The sequence below is a fragment of the Hyla sarda genome, chromosome 8, assembly GCF_029499605.1.
Source record: "Hyla sarda isolate aHylSar1 chromosome 8, aHylSar1.hap1, whole genome shotgun sequence".
In the NCBI taxonomy this organism is placed as follows: Eukaryota; Metazoa; Chordata; class Amphibia; order Anura; family Hylidae; genus Hyla; species Hyla sarda.
The window spans coordinates 215,634,066-215,656,207 of record NC_079196.1 but is presented as its reverse complement, the minus strand read 5'-3'; the positions used below and the strand labels follow the sequence as shown (position 1 = coordinate 215,656,207).

At 44.7% G+C, this 22,142-nt stretch overlaps 1 protein-coding gene across 3 annotated transcripts in view; it reads left to right on the top strand.

The window, feature by feature from the left end:
• Positions 1–6,434, top strand: part of LOC130284800 (melanin-concentrating hormone receptor 1-like) — a 48,459-nt gene extending 42,025 nt beyond the window's left edge. For all 3 annotated transcript variants that reach the window (XM_056535568.1, XM_056535569.1, XM_056535570.1), the window contains one exon: positions 3,687–6,434. In XM_056535568.1, the coding sequence (XP_056391543.1) occupies positions 3,687–4,726 (1,040 nt within the window). In that variant the 3' untranslated portion in view covers positions 4,727–6,434. The remainder of the gene's footprint in view (positions 1–3,686) is intronic.
• Positions 6,435–22,142: the final 15,708 nt, after the last annotated feature.

Sequence of the window (22,142 nt, the reverse complement as noted above, 5' to 3'; positions counted from 1 at the left end):
ACATACATTACATTACTTATCCTGTACTGATCCTGAGTTAAATCCTGTATTATACTCCAGAGCTGTACTCACTATTCTGCTGGTGAGATCACTGTGTACTTACATTACATTACTTATCCTGCACTGATCCTGAGTTATATCCTGTATTATATTCCAGAGCTGTACTCACTATTCTGCTGGTGAGGTCACTGTGTACATACATTACATTACTTATCCTGTACTGATCCTGAGTTAAATCCTGTATTATACTCCAGAGCTGTACTCACTATTCTGCTGGTGAGATCACTGTGTACTTACATTACATTACTTATCCTGCACTGATCCTGAGTTATATCCTGTATTATATTCCAGAGCTGTACTCACTATTCTGCTGGTGAGGTCACTGTGTACATACATTACATTACTTATCCTGTACTGATCCTGAGTTATATCCTGTATTACAGTCCAACAATGTACTCACTATTCTGCTGGTGGGATCACTGTGTACATACATTACATTACTTATCCTGTACTGATCCTGAGTTAAATCCTGTATTATACTCCAGAGCTGTACTCACTATTCTGCTGGTGAGATCACTGTGTACTTACATTACATTACTTATCCTGCACTGATCCTGAGTTATATCCTGTATTATATTCCAGAGCTGTACTCACTATTCTGCTGGTGAGGTCACTGTGTACATACATTACATTACTTATCCTGTACTGATCCTGAGTTATATCCTGTATTACAGTCCAACAATGTACTCACTATTCTGCTGGTGGGATCACTGTGTACATACATTACATTACTTATCCTGTACTGATCCTGAGTTATATCCTGTATTATAGTCCAACAATGTACTCACTATTCTGCTGGTGAGGTCACTGTGTATATACATTACATTACTTATCCTGTACTGATCCTGAGTTATATCCTGTATTATACTCCAGAGCTGTACTCACTATTCTGCTGGTGAGGTCGCTGTGTACATACATTACATTACTTATCCTGTACTGATCCTGAGTTATATCCTGTATTATACTCCAGAGCTGTACTCACTATTCTGCTGGTGAGGTCACTGTGTACATACATTACATTACTTATCCTGTACTGATCCTGAGTTATATCCTGTATTATACTCCAGAGCTGTACTCACTATTCTGCTGGTGGGATCACTGTGTACATACATTACAATACTTATCCTGAGTTATATCCTGTATTACAGTCCAACGCTGTCCTCACTATTCTGCTGGTGGTATCACTGTGTGCGCCCGAGTAAGTAATAATGTAAATTACAACTTCATTACACAACAAGCTCCCGTTTCCTTTGTTTTTGCACATCCCTGGTGGAAGCAAATAATGGCGTCAACCTGACAGACGTTAACGCCTTTTCGTGATAATTGACCAAATAACAAAATATTTAATAAATGAAGGTTTCCGCTAGAATATCAGCCGATTCCCCACTGCGCTGGTCCCATGTCTCGTACAGCTGTCTCCCTGTAATGTGTGAGCATTAACAAGGAAATAATTGGGCAATTTACAGGAAAATATAACAAGCGGAGTTGGCCGCCTGCCTGCAGAATGTAAAGTGTTCTGTTACCTACACTTAGTGGAGGCATGTGGATTGTGAACTAGACCGCTAACTATGGGTGATACTACCTAAACTAGTCTCCTAGGATTCTTTAGTAATACCTTACCTTCTGCCAACCAGTACCTTACTGATTTTTTAACCCTTCCTGTGTTTGTTACATTAACCTTTCAGAGTGTTGGCAAGGTGATCTTAGTGCTCTCCTAGCTGTTATTGTGCCCCCTCCAATTTATACAGTTATTTTTCATTTTCTCAATTTCATGAGGTGGGACCAGAGCTGGGCTGTTTGCCAGTAGTACACACACAGGACTTCCTTTCCCTTTCTTGTCTGGCCAATCACAAGACAGCAACTTGTCTTCTCTACTATGCCATGACATAATAATGGAGAAGCGCACTGGACTGAACAGGCTGGTGCTGTGCTGATGAGTTACATAGTACAGTACTATAGATGGCATGTGAAGGCAGAAGGGGGTTACTAATGCACTAGCTTTGCAAGGTGCCATGTGAGCAGACATAAAAGAAACTGCAGCAGGAGGACAGAAAGACAGGGGTTACATTAGAAACAGTTTGGTCTATATAGTAAACTGCTGCTGCTGATGTTGATAGTGATGAAAAGCTAAAGGGAGAAGGGTTACATTCAGGAGGCAACTCTGTGTACATATTAAGAAAACAATTATTTACTCAAGGGACAGCTACCCAGAGAAAGAGAAGGAAGCATTGACTTACCTTTCAGATGTAGTGTTGACTCTCTGGAGGATGCTGACAGGCTCAGCATGCATGCACACAGTGCAGACTCTCTTCTGAGATGGAATTCCCCAAACAGGCAGTGGACAGCAGTTTTCAGAGAAATTAGACACCTAGCAGCCATGAATGTAGGGCTTTTTCTGGGGGGTAAGGAATCATTGTTGGTAAATTAAGTAAATTACACATATGTTACTGATCACCTAGGCTGTCAAATGGGGAGAGAGGTGTTATTTACTAGAAGATCCCTGAAGGTAGATCTTGTCTGCAGTTATATATTCTCTAAGCACCTAACAATTGTCTGTTTCAGCTGATCCCTGCAGGTAGATTTTTTGCAAAGGGCTATCACAGAATTGCTAAAGAAAGCTCTATAAAATCATAAGATTTATTAAATACTCATGAAACGATATATGACCACAAAATGTCCTCAAGACAGCAATGTGCAAGTGAAAAATCACGCAAATCAATATCACTCAGGGTACATGCTAAGTTATTTGATAACACAGGGAATCAGACAAAGCAAATAAAACTGATATCATCCCCCTAGAGTACCCAAGTGCTTATCAGACAATTCCCGCCTATTCATAAAAGAACAATGGTCCAACGCGTTTCTACATCCCTTTATCAATATGCCAGAGTTCATCAGGGGACAAACATGACAGGATTACACAACAATCAATGTATGCCTCGATAACATGGCTGCAATGATGACCAGGACCATGCATACAGTGGGAATATTATCATGGACCAAAGTATCTACCACTCACTCAGTTCCCAGTTATAGAGGTAGGCACACTAAGCCCACATTATCCAATATAGAGATTGAGGAGTTGAAGATAGGTTGCTCCCTTCAGGAGTTACCCCTCTTCTGTAAAGGCCAACAATCCCCTGTTTTTAGCGATCAACAGATCTTCTCTAACACCCAACAATCATCTCATTTTTCGCCATACATCATAGGGGAAATGTAGCGACACATGGCAGCCAATCTAATGAGTAGATAGCAGTGTATTGCGTGAGTGGACTGGGTGGGTCCAGCTATGCCAACTCCCCTTTTGTGGCATCTGTATGACCTAATGGGGCACATGGAAAGGGGTTTCCCCAATAAGAACATTTGATATCCCATAAGTGCATGATGTCGGAGCAAGTACCGGGGTCCTGGCATCATTCTCAACTGTTTGTATTTAATAAATAAATATGTTGTGTCATCACTACTGGAGATATATGAATTAATTGACAACTGGGTATTACCAACTGGGGGGGGGGGAGGAATCATACTGTAGCTCTACCCACATTTGGCTACTCAGTATTATAGACTTTACAATCATTTAGTCATAAACTCATGCTTATTCAGATTTCCCTTCTTTCTCCTTACAGTGTTCAGCAGAAGACAGGACCATAACAGTATCGTCCTTCCGGTGATATTTGGAATTATATGTTTGGTGGGCACCATTGGGAACTGCATTGTCATCTACACCATCACCAAGAAGCCAAAGGGAAACCACAACATTGCTGACATCTTCATTGTAAGCCTGTCGGTGACTGACCTTCTCTTCTTACTTGGAATGCCTTTCTTGATCCACCAGTTACTGGGCAACGGTGTCTGGCATTTCGGGGCTACCATGTGTACTATCATCACTGCATTGGATGCCAACAGCCAGTTTGCCAGTACGTATATCCTCACCGCCATGTCAGTTGATCGCTACCTTGCCACAGTCCACCCCATCCGCTCTTCGTATGTGAGGACAACCTGTGCGGCGGCCATGGTGATCCTGCTGTTGTGTTTCTGTTCTTTGATCACCATCATCCCTGTCTTCATGTACACCCAACTCATCGAGCTTCCAGATGGCAATGCCGGCTGTGGCATCATCCTGCCCAACTTGTCCATTGATATCTATTGGTACACGCTTTATCAGTTCTTCTTGGCTTTCGTCATCCCGCTACTCATCATCTGCGTGGTCTACATCAAGATCCAGAAGCACATCTCCTGTGTGGTGGTCCCTCTCCCCCAAAGGAATTTTCGGGTTCGATCCAAGAAGATCACAAGGACGTCTGTGACTATCTGTTCTGCTTTCTTCATATGTTGGGCTCCATATTATATCCTACAGCTGGTTCACCTCAAGGTAGAACATCCCACCGTCATGTTTCTGTACGCTTACAACGTAGCCATTAGCCTTGGCTACGCGAACAGCTGTATTAACCCCTTTATATACATTGTCTTGAGTGACACCTTCAAAAGGCATCTGATTAAAGCTGTGTGCCCGGGGCAGCAGCAGAGGAGAGGTGAGCGCCATGCCACCAGCGAGGTCAGCCCGTCTGTCCGGATATGCTCCGTACCAACTCAAGAGACCTCCTTAAGCATGATGTACTCCAACAAGATAGACAATTACATTTCTCTATCTGTTTCCGTTCCGTGAACCGACCAAACTACTGAGAGATATTGCACAATGTGGCAGCTCAAAGGACAACTACTCCTGTCCGGACCGGCGGCGGCTAGCTGCTTTAGCGTTGGGCTAAAGGGCTAGCTTCTTTAGGCCCCAGGAATGACAGGGCCAAGGGCAGCTGCCCCTTTTGATCCGTGTTAAAGATGGCCCTGGGTGGAAATTGAACTGAATGATTTTCTTTCCCGTTTCTTAAGAGCCAAGAACATGCTGCAATAAGTCAGTTCCCATAAGCGGTTACAAAGAGCGTCTCTCTCTCTCTGGAGAACCTGTTTTGTCCTGTGTTACATAGATTACCCATTGATTTGAACGGACACTGTGTAATTCCTCACTTTTCCTGCAGGGGGTGCTCTAGGGAAATTGAACACTTAGGACTTGTTCATACTACGGAATTTTCGCTTGGATCTGCGAACCTTCTGTTCCATGGTAAATCGGCACCCAGAGATCAGCGGCACTGAATGGCAGGTGTTCACATGCAGTGGGGGATTATTTATACTCTGTGCGATGTCATGCTCTGGGGCTGACCAGTAGGTGGAGTTATTGCTGCTGACTTTGGAAAGTCTCAGCCGGCATCAACAATCACTCCCATCTGGTGAACCGCTACACAGGCTGCCAGACATTGCAGCAGGATTCAGATCTCCCGCTGTTCGCACCGGAACGCCAATCAGAGTCACTGATCCTCTGTGGGGCACTACAAATCTATGACGAGGGGGAAATAAAGGGGGACTTCTCTGGCGCAAAACAATTCTTCATCAGAAGTTCCACGACCGTGTGAACAGAGCAGCAGAATCCCACGAAATTCTGTAGTGTGAACAAGCCCCTGACTGTCAAGTTTCTTACAGATGAACAATAAACTGATCCCAATGTGGAGAATCCCTTTAAGTGCCCTGCTGAGATAGAGTCAGGAGGGAGGGGCTTATATTATGTCGGTCCCTCATTGTCACTTTAAGAGTTTCTAGTCCCCCTTTGATAGAGAATCTATCATTAAAAGGGACAATGTTGTAGTGACTTGTTACCTTAAATCAGCGACGACTAAAGGTATCACTGTTAATTTGCGTTATGGGCGTGGCCAAATATTGTTCTCATTCTTTACCGGGAGCCTCTCCCTCTAGAGCAGCGTTTCCCAACCAGTTTGCCTCCTGCAGTTGCAAAACTACGACTCCCAGCATGCACGGACAGCCTTCGGCTGTCCGGGCATGCTGGGAGTTGTAGTTTTGCAACAGCTGGAGGCCCTCTGGATGGAAAACGCCGCTCTAGAGTTAGAGAATGTAAATGTAATCTCTCACTGCCTATATACACGACTACAGCCATTCCCTGCGTGCGACATGAATGTAGACCGTGCGCGCCATTTTTATATATTTATATATTGTGTCAATATATCTATATACGTTTTTTTTTTTGCAATTATATTGCAGTTTCTACCGAACTTGTTACATTCGTACATTATCACCACAGGTATCGTACAGAATGCCGCCATCTCCGTGTCTTATTTTATTTTTTTTTCTTGCGTTGGTAATGTCAACCTGTAACACTGCAGAACAAAGGACGCGGGGCACGTGGGACGGAGCAGCAGGGTTTTGTTGTACGACTGTAGCTTTTGTCTTTGGAAATGATAATTGTTTGATCTGTGAAACTCTGATGCATATTAATATTTTTTATTGAAAATAATAAAAAAATAACTTATGATGAATTGTGTAATTGGTGATAAATTATATATTTATGGCACAATACTTCCAGTCAAATCAAACACTTTTGAGGCAAGTACGACCCCCACCCTCTATGCTCATGCTCCCCCTGCTGCTCTGTTTGTGTAAGTGTCAGTCCTTATTGTACTTCTGGCATTCTATTCATTAACCAGGAAGCTCAGGATGAACAATCTGCAAACCCTATTTGCAATGCAATGACAATGAAAAATATAAGTGTGTGTGTGTATTAGAGATGAGCGAACTTACAGTAAATTCGATTCGTCACGAACTTCTCGGCTCGGCAGTTGATGACTTTTCCTGCATAAATTAGTTCAGCTTTCCGGTGCTCCGGTGGGCTGGAAAAGGTGGATACAGTCCTAGGAGACTCTTTCCTAGGAATGTATCCACCTTTTCCAGCCCACCGGAGTACCGGAAAGCTGAACTAATTTACGCAGGAAAAAGTCATCAACTGCCGAGCCGAGAAGTTCGTGACGAATCGAATTTACTGTAAGTTCGCTCATCTCTACTTCCCGTCAAATCAAATCAAACACTTTTGAGGCAAGTACGACCCCCACCCTCTATGCTCTTGCTCCCCCTGCTGCTCTGTTTGTGTAAGTGTCAGTTCTTATTGTACTTCTGGCATTCTATTCATTAACCAGGAAGCTCAGGATGAACAATCTGCAAGCCCTTTTTGCAATGCAATGACAATGAAAAATATAAGTGTGTGTGTGTGTGTGTGTATATGCTTGCTGGGACTTGTAGTTTTGCACCATCTGAACTAAATTCTAAACCCAAAGCGGTAAGAGGAAAGAGAATCAAGTTGCATTTAACAAGAGTTGTACGTGTTTCTCTTCCTCCTGGCATCCTGCCACCCTCCCTGCCAATCCGTGACCTTCCGTCATTGCCACAAGCCAAGGACTGAAATCTGAAAATCTGAGAATATTAACATTTCTGTACGGAGCTGTGCGGGGAGTGACATTTAATAAAGTGACAGCGCTAATCTGATTCTGCCAGCGTCACCGGTAAATTGTTGATGGCAAAGCGCGTTATTACTGGCACCGCTGCTTATAGAGTACATTACACCCAGGGGCAGCCATTACTGAGACCTGCAAAACGACAACCAATCCCTCTACTGTCAGCCAGATGTATTAAGGCAGTGTTTTCCAATCAGTGTGCCTCCAGCTGTTGCAAAACTACAACTCCCAGCATGCCCCGACAGCCGACGGCTGTCGGGGCATGCTGGGAGTTGTGGTTTTGCAACAGCTGGAGGCACACTGATTGGAAAAACACTTCTGTAGACTCAATAGTGCTCGGAGCTGTCCAGTGCTGAACCCTAGAGCTAAATAATGCCGCCATGTGTATGTACCCTGCAAATCGCCTTATAGTGCCAAAATATAGCCACATGCACAAACACCCTCTATAGCATCATAATGCCACAATATATTAGAGCCATCATGTAGACTCAGGATTTCTTTATCTGCTCCAATATAGGTCCTAGTATGCCATCACTAATATAGTCCTATTATGTAGCCATACTGTATCTTCTAGTACAGCCATCATGTAGGCTTATGATGCCATCACAATGCCAAAATACAATGCCATATAATGCCAAAATACAATGCCATGATATAGCCATATAATGCCATAATACAATGCCATGATATAGCCATATAATGCCATAATACAATGCCATAATGCCATATGATTGCTAACTCTACTGAGGTATTCAACACGGCTAGGGTTACTTTGCTGTGTAGGGTACCTGTGAGCAGGCTGGGCTTGACTTTTGGGAAATTTAGGAGTCCCTGAATCTTCTCATCTTGAAAGAGTTAAATGTTCTCATAGTGTTAAAGGGGTTATCCAGGAAAAAAAAAAAACATTTTATATATATATCAACTGGCTCCAGAAAGTTAAACAGATTTGTAATTTACTTCTATTAAAAAAAATAGTAATCCTTTCAGTACTTATGAGCTGCTGAAGTTGAGTTGTTCTTTTCTGTCTAAGTGCTCTCTGATGACACGTGTCTCGGGAACCGACCAGTTTAGAAGCAAATCCCCATAGCAAACCTCTTCTACTCTGTGCAGTTCCCGAGACAAGCAGAGATGTCAGCAGAGAGCACTGTTACTAGACAGAAAACAACAACTCAACTTCAGCAGCTGATAATTATCGAAAGGATTAAGGATTTTTTAATAGAAGTAATTTACAAATCTGTTTAACTTTCTGGAGCCAGTTGATATAAGTAAAAAAGTTTTTTTCCTGGAATACCCCTTTAAGTCTCCCTTCTCCGAAGGTGTGCAGGCTACTCACCAGTTGGCTCCTGATTCTTGTAAAGATTCACAGACGCTCTACAATTCCCGAATGGGGGGTGTAGGCAGATAGTTGTAACCAGTTCAGCTACCCTAATTAGAATTAGGCCCGGCCTTAATTCTTCACAGCTCCTGAAATGCAGAGAGGCACTTGTCCAGTTTATCATTGCTGACTAAACATACATGGTCCTCTCGACCACAGGCACTTTTGGTAGAAAATATTAAAGATAAATGAAGAAGCCCATTGGACAGGACTGGTATTACTCCCCATGTGACCCAGCCTGTCCGCACACTAGCTACTGACACCTCTACGGCTACTTCAGTCCACTATTTCTGACTAACTCCTCTCTGTACAGACAGGATATCCTACACCCAGCTCTTGCCAGGACACAAATAACCATGTATAATGTACAAACAACGTACATTATACATTGAGCCTGCATAGACACTATTAAGAAAATTATGCAGAGCAGGGCTATAGAAGCAACAATAGAAGAACAACAATGCAATGTGTTTTTTTTTGTTGTTTTTTTTTTTGGGGGGGGGGGGGGGGGGTAACACATCCATCAACCCAAAAGGTAGATAAGAATCCACGCAGTGGGACAATGCACGATTACTAATGTTGCTACAGTATAATGCTCAATAATGTATACTACCGTATATACTCGAGTATTAGCCGTTCCGAATATAAGCCGAGGCCCCTAATTTCACCCCAAAAACCCAGGAAAAGTTATTGACTCTACTATAAGCCTAGGGTGGGAAATACATCATCCCCCCATGTCATCATCCCCCTCATCATCATCCCCCCCCCTTCATTACCCCCCCCCCCCTTCATCATCACCGCCTGTCAATCCCTTCATCAGTGGTCTTCAACCTAGGGACCTCCAGATGTTGCAAAACTACAACTCCCAGCATGCCTGGACAGCCATCGGCTGTCCGGGCATGCTGGGAGTTGTAGTTTTGAAACATCTGGAGGTCCGCAGGTTGAAGACCACTGCCCTTTGTCATCATCCAGACCCCCCTTTTGTTTTCTACTCACCTTCCCAGTTGTTGCTTTCTTGGTGGGAAGGAAGGGTGAGCTGGTCCGGGCCGTCCATCTTCGGCCATCTATGCTGCATGGACCGTCCAGTGGGGAAGGTTAGTTGTTCCGGGCTGTCCATGTTCACCGGGAGGCCCTCTTCTCCGCTTCAGGCCGGCCAAGGACTAGTGACGTTGCGTTGACGACGACGCGAAGGGATGTCCGTGCGCAGCAGACATCCGTGACGTCCCTGCGCATGAACGTCCCTGCGCGGTGGCGTCAATGCAGCGCCACTAGTTCGGGGCTGGCCCAGAGCGGAGAAGAGGGCCTCCCAGTGAAGATGGACAACCCGGAACGACTAACCCTCCCCACCGGACGGTCCCTGCAGCATAGATGGCTGAAGATGGACGGCCCGGACCATCCCCTCTCAGCTAAGCCAGAAGCGTTTTTTGTTCAAAAACGCAGAGGGGGGGGGCGTTTTCAGCACGAAAAATCGTGCTGAAAAACTCGGCTTATACTCGAGTATATACAGTACAGTGACTCCTCGACCTACGATGGCCCCGACATACGATAATTTCAACATGCGATGGCCTCTCAGAGGCCATCGCATGTTGAAGGCAGCATCAACATACGATGCTTTTGTATGTCGGGGCCATCGCATAAACGGCTATCCGGCAGTGCAGACTGCTTCAGCTGCCACCGGATAGCCGTTTACCGTGCCCCGTGAGCTCCGGTGATGGTCACTCACTATCACTCCGGCGCATCTTCCTCTTCGGGACCCTCTGCATCGTTGGCGCTCTCCATCGTCGTCATCACGTCGCCGCGCACGCCGTCCCGTCATCCAATAGGAGCAGTGTGCGAAGCGATGTGATGGCGGCGACGGAGAGCGCAGATGCCGGGGAAGCAGAGGCCTTGCCGGAGCATCGGGGACACCCCGGGGACGCGGCGACAGCGATGGACGGCGACATCCAGGGCAGCGGTGACGAGCGGTGACGGTCCGGAGCGGCGGGGACACGTGAGTATAACCTCCAATACCAGCGGTCTTCAACCTGCGGACCTCCAGATGTTGCAAAACTACAACTCCCAGCATGCCCGGACAGCCAACGGCTGTCCGGGCATGCTGGGTGTTGTAGTTTTGCAACATCTGGAGGTCCTCAGGTTGTAGACCACTGTCCTATACTTTACATTGCACGGATCCCTCAACATGCGATGGTTTCAACAAACGATGGTCCGTTTGGAACGGATTACCATCGTATGTTGAGGGACCGCTGTATATACTCTGAAAAAGCCATAATGTAGCCTCATTATTCTCTCGCAAAGGCCATAATATAGCCACATACTCTGTATTGCCCCCATTTAGCACTATAATGCCACCATATTCTCATATAGCCATGATGTAGTCTCAGGATGCCCTTACAATACCATGATATAGCCATATAATGCCACATAGCACTTCATAATGCCACAATATACAGTAGGCCCTAATATGTCATCACCTCTAAATGTATCACTAATGCCACCTTATCAGCCCAAAATGCAACTACTGTATATATTTACACACAGCCCATGATTCTCTGACAGTGCCATAATATAGACAAATAATGGCGCCATTACGTCATCATGCAGCATCAAAATGCCCCATATAACCTAATAACCCTAAACTACAGCCCCTAATATGCCTTCATTTTGCTTCTAATGTCACCAGTAGAGCCATCATATACTCCACCAATGCCACTATACAGTGTCATATTGTTACTAAATAGTCCCCCTATTGCACCATATGTCCTCATAGAGACATCATGTGACCATAATGGCACCCTATAGCCCAGACAATATCACTTTCATGCCATATATATTCTTCTCCTTACACCCCCATAGGTCATAATGTGAATAATGGCAGAACGTAACTTACACTAAACGCCCATTTTTCATATTGGCCCAGATTTATCAAAATGTGTGAGAGAAAAAGTGGAGGGATTTTCCCACAGCAACCAATCACAGCTCAGCTAACAAGCTGAGGTAAAGTGAAAGCTGAACTGTGATTGGTTGCTGTGGGAAAATCCCTCCACTTTTTCTCTCACACATTTTGATAAATCTGGGCCATTATGCTCAGAAGTTTTCGGACTAGAAACAAGTTTCCAAAACAAAATTTCGGATCTTGGAAAAAAAGGAAAAAAATAAAATAAAAAAAGTTGCTTAATATTCTGTCCGTCAAGCGGCATTCACAGATTATTTACGGCCTTTGTTCCCGCGCACAATACTTGTCTGTAACCGCAGTGATTTTCTATGTGAATAGGGATAATTGCGAAGACGCTTAATGCGCGGCGACATAATAGCGGAGATTACAGGAGTATCACTTCCCTGTCACCAGCTGAGGAGGTGTCCGTCACCATCTTCTGTGACAGGTCAAGGAGGAATCTCTCTGTCAGCTTTTTACAGGGGGGGGGGGGGGCGCTCCATTTTTAACCCCTTCATGACTGGATGTTCTTCAATTCCTACAGTCGTGGCCAAAGGTTTTGAGAATGACAGACATTTTGGGTTTCACACGGATTATGAAGAGACTCAATGGGAGGAGATTTATCAAAACCCGTCGAGAGGAAAAGTTGCTGAGTTGCCCATAGCAACCAATCAGATCGCTGCTTTCATTTCTAAAAAAGACCTCTGAAAAATTAAAGACGCGATCTGATTGGTTGTTATTGGGAAACTCAGTAACTTTTCCTCTGGACAGGTTTTCGATAAATCTCCTCCAATATTTCCAGCGCTGATCCTTCTTCTTCCTCCAGACTTCTGCAGCTCCCCGTCATACTGGATATCAGCTTCTGGACCCGATCCTGACTGGTGACCTCCTTTTCTTACCTCATCACTGCGTAGAGCAGTGTTTCCCAACCAGTGTGCCTCCAGCTGTTGCAAAACTACAACTCCCAGTATGCCCAGACAGCCGTTGGCTGTCCGGGCATGCTGGGAGTTGTAGTTTTGCAACAGCTGGAGGAGCACTGGTTGAAAAACACTGCTTTATATCAAAGGTGTCCAACCTATCCAGTTGTTGCAAAACTACAGCTCCCAGCATGCTCAGACAGCTTTTGGTTATCTGTGCATGCTGGAAGTTGTAGTTTTGCTACAGCTGGAGGCACACCAGTTGGGAAACACTGGTGTAGAGTTTATCACAATTTCTGTGTTTTTGTTTGTGAACCCACTGTTTAGGAATTGACTGCAGGTTCTCCATAGGATTGAGACCTAGGCAGCTTCTAGGCCCAAATGTTGATATTCTGTCTTGTGACACGGTCTCCATCATAATGGAAATTGCTCCTAGATGGTTGGGAGAAGTTGCTCCTGGATGGTTGGGAGAAGTTGCTCCTGGATGGTTGGGTGAAGTTGCTCCTGGATGGTTGGGAGAAGTTGCTCCTGGATGGTTGGGAGAAGTTGCTCCTGTATGGTTGGGAGAAGTTGCTCCTGGATGGTTGGGAGAAGTTGCTCCTGGATGGTTGGGTGAAGTTGCTCCTGTATGGTTGGGAGAAGTTGCTCCTGTATGGTTGGGAGAAGTTGCTCCTGGATGGTTGGGAGAAGTTGCTCCTGGATGGTTGGGAGAAGTTGCTCCTGGATGATTGATAGAAGTTGCTCCTGGATGGTTGGGAGAAGTTGCTCCTGGATGGTTGAGTGAGGTTGCTTCTGGATGGTTGGGAGAAGTTGCTCCTGGATGGTTGAGTGAAGTTGCTTCTGGATGGTTGGGAGAAGTTGTTCCTGGATGGTTGGGAGAAGTTGCTCCTGGATGGTTGGGAGGAGTTGCTCCTGGATGGTTGGGTGAAGTTGCTCCTGGATGGTTGGGTGAAGTTGCTCGTGGATGGATGGGAGAAGTTGCTCCTGAATGGTTGGGAGACGTTGCTCCTGGATGGTTGGGAGAAGTTGCTCCTGGATGGATGGGAGAAGTTGCTCCTGGATGGTTGGGAGAAGTTTCTCCTGGAGGATGTGCAGATACCATTCTCTATTAGTGTTCTTAGGAGAACTGTGAGTGAGCCCTTGGATTAGAATCAACGCCACACATGAATGGTCTCAGGAGGCTCCACTGTTGGTAGGACACAGGGCTCATCACCTTTCCTTCTCTGGACAACCATTCTTCCAGATATCCCAAACAGTTTGAAGGGGCTTCAACAGAGAAGATAACTTTACCACTGTGCCGGGATTGGACTTCAGGAGACTGTTTGGAAAATCGGGAAGAATGATTGTCCAGAGAAGAAAAGGTGACGCTACCATGAGCCCTGTTTCCTGCCAAAATGAAGCCTCCTGAGACCATTCATGTGTGGAGTTGCTTCTCATCCAAGGAATTGGGCTCACTCACAGTTCTTCTAAAAACACTGATAAAGAATAGTGTCTACACATCCTCCAGGAGCAACTTCTCCCAACCAACCTGGAACAATTTCTCCCAACCATCCTGGAGCAACTTCACCCAACCATCCTGGAGCAACTTCATCCAACCATCCTGGAGCAACTTCACCCAACCATCCTGGAGCAACTTCACCCAACCATCCTGGAGCAACTTCTCCCAACCATCCTAGAGCAACTTCACCCAACCATCCTGGAGCAACTTCTCCCAACCATCCTAGAGCAACTTCACCCAACCATCCTGGAGCAACTTCTCCAAACCATCCTGGAGCAACTTCTCCCAACCATCCTGGAGCAAATTCACCCAACCATCCTGGAGCAACTTCACCCAACCATCCTGGAGCAACTTCACCCAACCTTCCTGGAGCAAATGCACCCAACCATCCTGGAGCAACTTCACCCAACCATCCTGGAGCAACTTCACTCAACCATTCTGGAGCAACTTCACCCAACCATCCTGGAGCAACTTCACCCAACCATCCTGGAGCAACTTCTCCCAATCATTCTGGAGCAACTTCTCCCAACCATCCTGGAGAAAATTCACTCAACTATCCTGGAGAAAATTCACCCAACCATCCTGGAGCAACTTCTCCCAACCATCCTGGGGCAACTTCTCCCAACCATCCTGGAGCAACTTCTCCAACCATTCTGGAACAACTTCACCCAACCATCTAATCTAATAAAAAAAAAGAGAAACACACACATAAAAAAAAAATAATATATAAATATAAAAAAAAAATGATAAAAAAATATAATAATAGTAATGATACAATAATAAAAATATAATAATAATGGTAATTATAATAATCCTAGTAAAAATAATAACGATAACAGTCAAAGTAATAACAGTAATAAAATAATTGTAATAATAATTATATTTAAAAAAAGTATTGTAATAATAATACAATAATAAAAATAATGTAATAATAATAGCAATGATTATAATGATAGTAAAAATAATAATGATAATTACAGTTATAGTAATAAAATAATTGTAATAATAATTATAATAAAAAATAACTAATAATAAAAATAATATAATAATAATAGTAATGATTATAATGATGGTAAAAATAATAACAATAATAACAGTGATAGCAATAATAGTAATAAAATAATTGCAATAATAATTATAATAAAAAGATAATGGTAATAATAAAAATAATAATATATAATAATAGTTATGATTATAATGATAGTAAAAATAATAACGATAATAACAATAATAGTAATCAAATAATTGTAATAATAATTATAATAAAAAAATTATTGTCATAATAAAAAAAACAAGAATAACAATGTAATAATAATAGTAATGATTATAATAATAGTAAAAATTATAACGATAATTACAGTAATTGTAACTGTAACTGTTATAATAATTATAATAAAAAACATAATTGTAATAATAATAAAATAATAAAAATAATATAATAATATAAGTAATGGTTATAATGATGGTAAAAATAATAACGATAATAACAGTAATAGTAATAATAATCATCATCATCTCTGGTGCATTAGGATATCCCAGCGCGTTTTGTTAACGCCATCAAGATATCCAGGGCTACGTCTGTATTCAGTCTTTGCATAAACTTTATCTATTTGGCAAATTAAAGTTTAAAAAGCTTCTTACAATTGTACTACAGTGACCGTAGAAACATCCGACTAAAAGATCTCAAAACACAGGCGCAAACTGTGTGAAAATAAAAACGTGTGTCAACTTCAAAACGTACAATAGACCAGTGTTTTCCAACCAGGGTGCCTCCAGCTGTTGCAAAACTACAACTCCCAGCATGCCCGGACAGCCTTTGGCTGTCCGGGCATACTGGGAGTTGTGGTTTTGCAACAGCTGGAGGCACCCTGGTTGGGAAACACTTCTGTAGACTGGACAGTGCTCGGAGCTGTCCAGTGCTGAACCCGAGAGGAAAAAAGGGACATCCTGCAAAAAAAAAAAAAAGTGACAACTGCGTTCAAAAAGAGTTTGCTACCCGAAATGTTGTAGGAGGTTGTGAAATGTAAAATGTAACAAGCAGCTGAACATTTACTCGGAGACCCTCAGGATGTTTTTTTTGCAATTTCTCAGCTTTGCGGCTGCAACCTAAACAGCGCAGATGTACTAAAGATTCCTTACAGCGTTCTACACAAAGACAACATAAAGTATACACCAGGTAACAATCAATAGAGGCATACACACCGCCATGTCCACAACTATGATTCATGCTGCACGAACGTGATCAATCATCTGGAATGTAACAACAGGCGCATCTATGTACTGCCCTATACTCTAGGGGATAGAAGGTATAAATAATTACACATAGAAAGTCAATCAATCCGTAGAAAAAGCTCAGTGATTGATTACATACCTTTACCTTACTTATTCTGTATTATACTCCAGAGCTGCAATCTCTATTCTGCTGGTGAGGTCACTGTGTACATACATTACATTACTTATCCTGTACTGATCCTGAGTTATATCCTGTATTATACTCCAGAGCTGTACTCACTATTCTGCTGGTGAGGTCACTGTGTACATACATTACATTACTTATCCTGTACTGATCCTGAGTTATGTCCTGTATTATACCCCAGAGCTGTACTCACTATTCTGCTGGTGAGGTCACTGTGTACATACATTACATTACTTATCCTGTACTGATCCTGAGTTATATCCTGTATTATACTCCAGAGCTGTACTCACTATTCTGCTGGTGAGGTCACTATGTACATACATTACATTACTTATCCTGTACTGATCCTGAGTTATATCCTGTATTATACTCCGGAACTGTACTCACTATTCTGCTGGTGAGGTCACTGTGTACATACATTACATTACTTATCCTGTACTGATCCAGAGTTATATTCTGTATTATACTCCAGAGCTGTACTCACTATTCTGCTGGTGAGGTCACTGTGTACATACATTACTTATCCTGTACTGATCCTGAGTTATATCCTGTATTATACTCCGGAGCTGTACTCCCTATTCTGCTGGTGAGGTCACTGTGTACATACATTACATTACTTATCCTGTACTGATCCTGAGTTATATATCAGACAGGAGGCTCATATCTTATGCATTATTCTTTCTTTAATAATGCCCATAGCAGAACAAAATTCAATAAACAAATCAGTGTAAAGAAAAAACTACAACTCCCAGCAGTCCAAGGACCACAGCAGCCACTCCTCGTCTGTAGCCCCTATATAAGGACTGCCCACATATAGATCCTCCTCTTTCTTTCTGCTCATGGCAGAGCATGCAAGCTAAGTTCTATCTGTGATTTTATGCTTTGTTTCTTACTTTATTGCTCATAAATATTATAGATTATTGTGGTGTTGTGGGAGCGCTTATCTTCTCCCCTTCACATATTATACAATTTTATTCTGATTTCGGACAGCGGATTATCTTCTCCGGTGCTAGCCCCCCCTTGCTCCGGTTTACCGCTCCGCTATTCTTTTCCTGTTTCCTTCCCCAATTCTCCGTTCCTCCTGCCCTTCACCGCTTTCGCCTCCCCCTCTTCCGGCGCCATTTTACCTCAGTCTTCTCCTCCTACATCTTCTGCGCTTTCGCGCGCGCGGGATAGGGGCAGATCCTCCGGGTGTCGGCCGCATTTTCATCGCGGCCTACACGCTGAGAGGGGCGGAGTTTCTATTTCGTCACTGGAACGCGCTCCCGCGCCTTCCAATCAGAACCCAGCCGGACATAGTCTCGTGAGACTTCGTTCCTGCCTCGACCCGCAACTGTCCCACCTAGCTGAAACCGAGTCTGGGCCTGCAGCAGCAGGAATGCTCTTTGGGGACAACCTGATGAAGGACATTAACAGGTTTGTCGGCCTGTTTACAGGTTTGGATAAAGCCTAGACTTCATTAAAGAAATGAGGGACCAGTAAGCTTTTTCCTCGGGCCGGCAGAGGTAGAGGCCGATCTGCCGGCCGCACCCCCTCCTATAGGCCACAGGGCAGACCCTCTGCCCAATACCAGTACCCTCAGGCTCCTCCGTCCTACACCGTCCCAATGGCACAACCGTCGCCTTTCTTCCCTCCCAGAGGCCGACCTTGGCGCGGACGTGGCGGACGCGGATACCCCCGTTCCCGTCCAACTACCGGTAAGTGTGCCTGGTATTCCACATGCTCACATTCCTGTGGGGGGGCGCCTGATGTATTTTTCCCACGCCTGGTCTGCGATTACGGCAGACGCGTGGATTCTACAGACAGTAGCGGGATTTCACATAGAACTCCAATCTCTACCGGTTCTGGGTGTACAACCAATCCCTATCCGATTTTCACAACACAACATGGTTCTCATAGACAACGAGATCCAAGATCTCCTATCCAAACAGGCGATCCGAGAGATCGACCCTTCTTCCCTAGGATTCGTAAGCAACCTTTTCCTAGTGAAGAAAAAAGGGGGCGGTTACCGTCCGGTCATAAACCTTCGGGAACTAAACCAACATGTCACGTATCGCCATTTCAAGATGGAGGGAATCCACTCCCTTCGCGATTTATTACAACCAGGCGATTGGCTAGTGAAGGTGGATTTAAAGGACGCTTACCTCACCGTCCCTATCCACCAAGATTCACAACATTTTCTTCGTTTCCTCTGGAGAAACCACATGTGGCAATTTACTTGCCTTCCGTTCGGCCTTTCATCAGCTCCGTGGTGTTTCACCAAACTGATAAAACCAGTGGTGGCGTCCTTGAGGAGCAGAGGGGTCCGTCTGATCATTTATCTGGACGACCTCCTCATCATGGCCCGCTCCAAAGCGCAGGCCTCTCTCCACATGTCATGGACGGTACTGCTTCTGCAGAGTCTGGGATTCATAATCAACCGAGAAAAATCGGTTTTGGTCCCTCTGCAGGAGATGGAGTTCCTTGGCTTCTTGGTGGACACCAACCAGGCCGTTCTCCGCCTTCCCAAATCCAAACTGGCCCTGATCCGCAAGGAGATCAGAGCAGTCTTGCGCAGAGGGTGCTTATCCTTAAGGGTACTAGCACGTTTGGTGGGCCTGCTAGCAGCCTCTATCCAAGCCATCTTCCCGGCCCCTTTGCACTACAGGGCCCTGCAGAGACTCAAGATTATGCATCTGCGCCAGGGCCTCAGATATGCGGACGAAGTTCCTCTTTGTCCGGCAGCCATCGAGGAGTTGCAGTGGTGGCTTCGTCATGCCGTCAAGTGGAACGGCAAAACTATATTCAACTCCTGCCCGGACATCATCATAGAGTCGGACGCGAGTCGTCTCGGCTGGGGCGCGCGGTGCGGGGAGGCTTCCACAGGAGGGACTTGGTCCGCCACGGAGGTCGATCTGCACATCAATGCCTTGGAGCTCCTGGCGGCATTTTTTGCCCTCAAGAGCTTCATGCCACAGGCGTCCAATTGTTGTGTTTTGTTACGCATGGACAACGTGGCGGCGGTCCAATACGTCAACCGCCTAGGGGGCACCAGGTCCAAGATGCTTGCAGATCTTGCCAAAGACTTCTGGCACTTCTGCCTAGATCGCAACATTATCCCGGTGGCGGAGTATATTCCGGGGGTCTCCAACACGGTGGCCGACTGGAATTCTCGCTACTTACTAGATTCCAGCGATTGGCGGCTGGATCGGTCCCTTTTCCTACGGTTGAGACAGCTTTGGGGTCCATTGTGTACGGATCTTTTCGCTTCTCGCCTCAATCATCAACTACCTCGCTTTTTCAGCTGGAGGCCGGACCCAGAGGCGTCGGCAGTCGACGCTTTCCGTCTCATCTGGCCCAGGGGAACGCACTACGCGTTTCCCCCATTCCAGATGATCTCCAGGGTCCTCCTACATACGATGAACCAGAGGGCGACGATTGTGCTGATCACTCCTTGGTGGCCTACACAACCGTGGTTCCCTCTCCTTCTGGGGATGGCAGTGGACTATCCCAGACTTCTGCCCCAATTTCCTCAGCTCCTCTCCAACCCGACCGGGGATCTCCACCCTCTGGTGGTGGAGGGCAACCTTCCTCTCCTAGCGTGGTTGGTTTCGGGGTCCCGGATGCGGATCGCGACCTTTCAAGATCAGCTAGGGATCTCCTCGCCCTGGCCTGGGCCCCCGGGACTAGATCTATCAGCCTGGAGGCTCTGGGTTCGTTGGTGTGATCAACGACAGATTGATCCCGTACATGCACCTGTGTCTGTAGTGGTGAACTACTTGGCAGATTCTTTTGAATCTGGAAAATCTTATAGTTCCATCAACGTTTACCGATCGGCTATCGCGGCTTACCATTGCCCAGTGGACTCTTTGCCGGTGGGCAAACACCCACTGGTATGTAGACTTTTGCGCGGTATTAAGTTCAAGCGTCCCCCGCGGCCGAGATATCAGTCGACCTGGGATGTCTCCAGGTTGCTCGAGATGTTTGTCTCGTGGGAGGACAATGACGATCTTTCCCTGAAATTGTTGTCATATAAACTGACTGTCCTTTTATGTTTGGTGTCTATTAAACGCGTCTCGGACGTGAAGGCTTTGGACATCTCTAGGCGACAATTTTCGCCTCAGGGAGTCAAATTTTCGGTGGTCCGACGGACCAAGACGGGTATCCACTCGGTTTTTTACCCGTTTTTTCCCGCGCATCCTCGACTTTGTGTGGTTCGTTGCCTGCAGGCGTACGAATCGCAGACTGCAGATCTGCGGTCTCCGGATTTCTCTCAACTTCTTATATCTTACGTCAGACCTCACCATCCGGTGACCTCCGCTACTTTGGCGCGTTGGGTGCGTTCCGCCATGGATATGGCGGGCATAGACGTCTCCCTGTTTGGAGCTCATTCTTCTAGGGGTGCTATGGCTACTAAGATAGTCACAGCAGGGGGCTCCCTTTCTGACCTGCTCATGGCTGCTGATTGGTCTTCAGAGACTACCTTTCGCCGGTTCTACTTCAGACCGGAGGACCATGTTTCCATGTCGGTTTTGTAATGCTAGATCTGATTTTGTTTCTTCTATCTCGATACTTGTTAGCTTTGAACTTGCATAAGATATGAGTCCTTATATAGGGGCTACAGACGAGGAGTGGCTGCTGTGGTCCTGGGACTGCTGGGAGTTGTAGTTTTTTCTTTACACTGATTTGTTTATTGAATTTTGTTCTGCTATGGGCATTATTAAAGAAAGAATAATGCATAAGATACTCGCCTCCTGTCTTCATATAACTAATATTTTCCGTCACAAGCTAGGAAAATCTCGATTTATATCCTGTATTATACTCCAGAGCTGTACTCACTATTCTGCTGGTGAGATCACTGTGTACATACATTACATTACTTATCCTGTACTGATCCTGAGTTATATCCTGTAGATCTTTTATTAAAAAATATAAAACATTACAAAAAGAACGAACATCACCATAACAATAATACAAACAACATACACCTGTATAATATATACAAAAATGAGTCCATATTAGTCCAAAAATGTCCAACCAAGTATCTTCTGGTCCAGCCTCATTCTCACCATACACACCGCTATAATAACAACAACTACTAAACACTCTACAATAATAATAATACTTACAGTAATAATAATAACAACAATAATAACTAAAAACTGGTCCGGTTGCATTTCCCCACCCAAAATAATAAATATAATAAATATGTGTCAAACCACCAACAAACACCGCAAACAGAAAAACAGAATATACAAAGTTTTATTTTTTTTTATTTTTTATTTTTTGGCCCTGAGCTGGTCCCGCATCCCATGCCCCCAGTACATGATAACAGACATCCATGAACCAGTCCAGGATTTTTTTTTTTTTATAAAAAGGTCCCACACAGAAACCCCCCTCCCCCCATCTACCCACCACCCAACCTAACACTAAACCCCAACACAACACAACCCCTAGAAAAAAAACTATATATATACATATATACACATATACATAAATGTACAAACAAAACAAATATATACAAAATAATACAAACTATACAAACCAAACAACAAACAACAATAAGGCTTTTCAATCACACAAACCCCTAAAGCTCAAGTTCAGTGCCTGCAAGCC